A 6,073-nucleotide genomic window follows, 5' to 3' on the forward strand; every position below is an offset into this window, starting at 1 on the left:
AAAAAAATAAATGATTCAATTGTTTCCTAAAATATAAAAACTGTTTTAAAATTCAACTGAATTTCTTAATTTTTTTTGTTTATACCTATTTCATTTTTATAATTATTTTATATTGCCTATGATAAATATAATAAATAGCATTAGCTGTATGCCTGTATTTGTTATACTGAACTATACACAAACACCATACAGATACTACAGATGGTATATTACTATAGAAAAAAATTAAACTTGAGTAAATTTTTTTTTTTGTATAATTTTTTTATACTTGTAAGTTAATATATAATATGGTAACCTTTTATCGGGTTACTTTTCATCTAATATCAGGTGGTGGCTACAGCTCTCCCAACATTTTTTAGCAGGTACTTATACATTTATTTTTTAGGAATATTCTGCAGAGACTCAGCCAATTGATAACATATTGTATGAAACTAATAGTTATAAGGATAAAAACCAAGATTTAGTCCAACAAATTAGGAAGTGGGCTGTGCAGTTTAACGTATCACAAGGTTGTGCAAATGAAATGTTAAATATTCTTAGGAACACAGGTCAAAAAGTTCCAAAGGATATCCGTACAATACTACGAGAACATAAAGATGTTAGACCAATTTCAGAAATTAAAAACGGTTCATATCTTAATTTAGGTATTTGAAATATTGTACAACCTCACTTATTAAAACAAATAAATAATATAACTAATAATATAATAATAAAATTAAGTTTCAGTATTGATGGTCTCCCTTTGGGTAAAAATTCTAAGACACAGTTTTGGACTATTCTCATGTCATTCATAAATGTATCCATTTTAAAAAAGAAAATTTTTCCAGTTGGTATTTTTCACAGTTTTAACGGTAAACCTGGTGATATAAATGAATATTTAGAACCATTTATAAGTGAGCTAAATCACATTTTAACTTATGGTATTCAAATTAACAATAAACAAATTAATTTTCAAGTAGCTCACATTGTAGCAGATGCGCCAGCTAAAGCATTTTTACTAAAAGTTAAAAATCATAATGGGTATTTTGACTGTAACTCTTGTGAAGTCGAGGGGGAATATGTGGATAGAATTTGCTTTTTAGATGTATCTGCACCATTAAGAACAAATAACTCTTTTAGGGTAAAATCAAATGCTGAATACCATAAGGATGGATTTAGCCCATTAATAGATCTTCCTATTGATATAACAGAGTGTGTAGTGTTGGATTACATGCACTGTGTATGCCAGGGTGTAATTAAAAGACTATAAGATTTCTGGGTTAGAGGAAAAAAACCAATAAGAATGTTAGAGGAAAAAAAAAATTTTATTTCTTTAGCTTTATTCAATTTAAGAAAATCTGTACCATCAGAATTTGCTCGTTTACCAAGAAGTCTTGATGATCTGGAATATTGGAAAGCAACAGAATTCCGTGAATTTTTACTTTATACAGGTATTATAGTCTTAAAATCTAATATAAAAAAAGAACAATACAATCACTTTCTTGTTTTATTTACAGCTATTAGAATACTGTGTTCAGATAAAATTTTTAATACACATAATGATTTAGCTTCAAAACTTTTAATAGAATTTGTTCAAAATTATGCATGCATTTATGGTTCAAAATTTGTTAGTTACAATGTCCACAGCTTAATTCATTTACCTTTTTTTGTTAATTTACACGGACCATTAGATCATTTTAGTGCTTTCAAATATGAAAATTATCTTCAAACAATTAAAAAATCAATGAAATGCTGTAGATTTCCACTTGCTGAAATTCTAAATAAAGTATTAGCATCTGAAGGTGAGGAGTTAAAAACTCCTTTAAATAACAATTTGTCCCTTATAGAGTCTTTTAAAGTAGATAAAAAACTCTCAAATTTTAGATTCACTTTTTTCAAAAAAATTACTCTTCGATCAAATAACTATACCCTTTGCTGTGATAATGTTAAAGATCGGTGTATAATTCTAGAAAATGAGGATATAGTGATGATACAAAATATTTATAAATTAAATTCTAAAAATGATAGTACAATTAAACTATCTGTTGTTAAATTTTTAACTGTAAATAATTTGTTTTTACAACCTGTACCAAGTAAACTCCTAGGAGTTTTCTCAGTTAAGACTGATCATATATCTAATGTTTATGACATATCTATAAATAATGTTATATTTAAGTCTTTTTTTGTCAAACTTTCAAATAATGAAGCAATTGTTATTTCACTTTGCCATAGTATGTAATTGTATAAATATTTAATTTTTGAACTAAGTATTTTTAATATCTACCTATATTATAATGCACTGAGACTGAACTATTAAATTTATGTTTATGAAAACTATATAATAATATTTCTATGTAGTAACATATTTTTTTTTCTTGTAATATATAATATATATAAACTTGTAAGACCAGTCAAATGTGTGTTTATTTTTTTATTTCTATCAGTAAATGACATTTCCAAAAAAAATAATAACTAGTGTAAGTATTTTGAAATGTATATACCTATCTAAGAATTTGTGGATTACTTTAATGACAATACTTGTAGTATAACGCACAATTCTACATGTAATTAAATCAAGGGGATAGAGAACAAGGTACATTAGATACATGAAAGATTTTTAATAAGTTCTTTTTCCTTATATGCCCCTGTGTATGGATTATCATTATTTACATAATGTATAACAAATAATAGTTTTACAACCTCAAGGTGTGAAGGCGTAGGGATAAATCCAATTATGCCCCCCCCCCCAAAAAAAAAAATAACAGGTACATAGTAGAGGAGAGGTATATATGCTTGAATGTTCCTAAGAACCGCTGGAAAAATATAACTGGAACATACAATTTAAAACTATTAATTTGAAGTGCAAATAAACATCTCAGGAATAGTTTTAAAAGCACGTTACTGGTATGTTCCCGAAAAACTATTCAAGTAATATAACCAGTTTTATAGTTCTATGATGGTTTATTCATTGTTACAAACAACACGGCATATTGCGTTTACGAAATGGTTTTAGGCCTCCGATGGAAGTTACTTAGGAACGTTTCAGAGTTCCCTTGAAACGTTATTTTTACATTACTGTAACAGTTTTTTGCACGGTGGGTCCCTTATTGACATTACAGCGTTAAATCCTGGTTTTTCCAATATATTTGGTAACTTTGAATTGGTTAAAACTCCAATTTCTCCAGGAACACGTTCCAATTGCTATATGGCATTTTAAACTATTTCTAAGATCTCGGTTGATGGCATTTTAGAAGTTTCTAATTTTGAAATAGTATCAACTAAAAATCTAAAATTAGTGGAAATAAATGTTAAATTGTTTTGCAAATTTTTACTTTCTACGACATCAATAATTTTTTTATTGCCATTGCAGCAGCGGAATCCATATGTAAAACAACACTATTAATCTTTTCAAAGTTATTTGAATAATATGATAGCTGATTGCCCACCCAGTTATAATAAACTTGGGAGTAGGGGTAAATTCGCATTCATACTTCATAGGTATGTTTAATTGTTTTTACATGACTTGGCGCTTTTAAAAATATTTTTTTACGTTGGAAATTAATGAACCAACCTCTGAAAATTGAAATCTGCTATATGTTGCAACCATATACTAGACAAGTTAAATGTACCATTTTTGGATAAAATGTGTCCGACACTTTTCTGATATAAATTTAATTGAATATACTTTTTTCACATGTTATACTGCGCGGCGTCCATGAAAAGTATAAGTACAATATTATTATTGTGTATTATACTACTCGGCCACAAAACGAAAATTGAATTATTAAGGGCCAGTTGTACCGTCTCCGATTAAAGTTGATTGAAGTGTAATCGTAAACTGTACAAATGACCCTAAGTATAATTGACGTATAGTTTTGTGGTTGCATTTATCTAATTCTTCGCAACACGGCAAAAATGGTTTAGATGGTTCAGTGCTCAATTTGTCTACAATAATATTTGCGATTTACAGACCGTCGGAATCTGTGGTTTCATCCATTCCAACCTAAATAGGCCCTTCGAATAGTATTTAAAATTTTTGAAATAGTTTCTTTATAAACCACACACTCATAATTTTTTTGAAGTGTACTCACGTCAGGAATTTTATGACCAGTATATTTTTCCATAACATTTTTAAATACAAAATTTTTAAATTTAAAAAGGAGGAATGACTGAAAATTTCGAATCTTTGTCACCCGATACTTTGATGTTATAGGCGTACAGTATATAGACAGACCTAATCGTATATTCGTATCGCGTATTAGTACATAGTAAAATACTCAAATAAAAACCGAAAATTTTCAATAATACAAAATACGTATATTTATTTGTAAAAATATTTAAAATAAAATTAGCATCAGATTATTTGAAATTAAATGAAACGTATACATATATATACATATCGAAAACTTTCCGATGTTAAAACTATGTAAAAAAAAATATATTTAAATTAAAATCAGTTCCCTACTTATTATTACATATAAAAAAAAAAATACTTTATGGACACGAGACTATAAGTAACAAAAACGTATAGATTATTATAGATCATATATTATTATAAGAATAAGAATTATTATTATTATAGATTTGTTTTAACTCTAATGACAACTTCACGGACCGACCGGACTCCGTAGCCCTGGGATTCTGGGTTGCCACTTCGCGTGTTGGCCTCCACCCGTCACAGAATTCAGATATTGACTGGATAGTGAATACGTCGTGTTCTTGGAGAATGGAGATCAAGGTACTGTATTTTTTAAAGTTTAATTTTCTTCTAAGACATGGGCATTGCACTGTATAAAAAATAAATGTATCTCCTTAAAAACAAAAATAAAGTGAAAAAAAACTGAATAGTACAAAAAAAATATTAACCTATTAATAATAACAACACAACATAAAAAGTGAGTGAAAGTCGTAACATTTCAAGAAAAACTAAATTCCCTACATTTTGATTTTTCATAATTTTTGGGGATACTGCTAAGAAGTGAAGATTGTGGAGGATGCGTTACGGACTCTATGTACCATGTTCTCAAGTGTTAGTCACTACTCACTACTGTTATTTGATTTCGGCGGTGGCGGTCATAGTGGAGACGTCGGCAGCTGTTATCTAGCCACTCGTTCATCGACGACCAACATGATCACAGCACACGCTCCTGTAATTCTGACATTCTGTCACAAGTTTTCTTTTCAGTTAGGTTTCTCATGATTATGAACCAGATTTATATGCAAATGCATATATGTATTAGAATGAACTTTTTTAAATCTGATGATAATTGTTCCCGATTTAGATCATTTTTATTAAAATAACACTAACTGCGTTTTGCATACTTCGAAGTTTTTACCTATTAAATCAAGCCTCATTAAATCAATACAATTATTACGAAAATGTGGGATCATATTTTATAGATTGAACATATAGAATATTAATTGCAAAGAACATAGTGAAGACGACGAAATACTTTTTTTCTACTTTTAAATCCTTTTGATACCTTTTTTAATGCTAATACATATTTTTTACATAATTTTAAACAAAATGTTTTCGATTCATTTTAAGTGGATACTTAAAAATACATGCATGTTTACAGCATTTTTACAAGCAAATTTTAAGGATTTTTTGGGCATATAAAGCCGGTCCCTACTCATAATATTTTCTAAAACGTTCTTGCAACGTAAAATCTAACAACTGAGTAAAAGCATGCTTCGTTTTCAGAAACTAAATAAAGAAAAGGATATAAAAAATATAATGAAAACTTAATTTACTTACTTACTTCAATTACTGACATAAATAATGATTTAAGAATAAATTATTTGTTCAATTGTCCAACTATGTGGGCGGGGATCTCAATTCAAAGTAATACCTTTTTTTTAATCAATTTAATGAAATATCAGTGTAACAAGTAACAACAAAATCTCACTTATTTATCTGTTATTTATTTAATTCAAAGTCAAAATAATAAAATATTAATGTTATATTGATACAATATTGATGCATTTAATATATTGGTCAAGGCATATAGTCAGGTTGGCCGAGCGGTCTAAGGCGCCAGATTTAAGCTCTGGTTCCCAAACGGGAGCGTGGGTTCGAACCCCACACCTGACA

General features: G+C 28.5%; 1 protein-coding gene and 1 non-coding gene across 2 annotated transcripts in view; both read left to right on the forward strand.

Annotated features, from left to right (window-relative positions):
• Window positions 1-2,218, forward strand: part of LOC111038082 — a 4,269-nt gene extending 2,051 nt beyond the window's left edge. Inside the window, exons 2-3 of the mRNA XM_022321019.1 lie at window positions 386-1,430; window positions 1,497-2,218. Of these exons, the coding sequence (XP_022176711.1) occupies window positions 1,283-1,430; window positions 1,497-2,218 (870 nt within the window). The 5' untranslated portion in view covers window positions 386-1,282. The remainder of the gene's footprint in view (window positions 1-385; window positions 1,431-1,496) is intronic.
• Window positions 2,219-5,989: 3,771 nt separating this feature from the next.
• On the forward strand, window positions 5,990-6,073 carry Trnal-uaa. The gene has a single exon. It is a non-coding gene; the product is annotated as a tRNA-Leu (tRNA).

This window comes from Myzus persicae, unplaced genomic scaffold (genome assembly GCF_001856785.1).
Source record: "Myzus persicae strain clone G006 unplaced genomic scaffold, MPER_G0061.0, whole genome shotgun sequence".
Taxonomy (NCBI): domain Eukaryota; kingdom Metazoa; phylum Arthropoda; class Insecta; order Hemiptera; family Aphididae; genus Myzus; species Myzus persicae.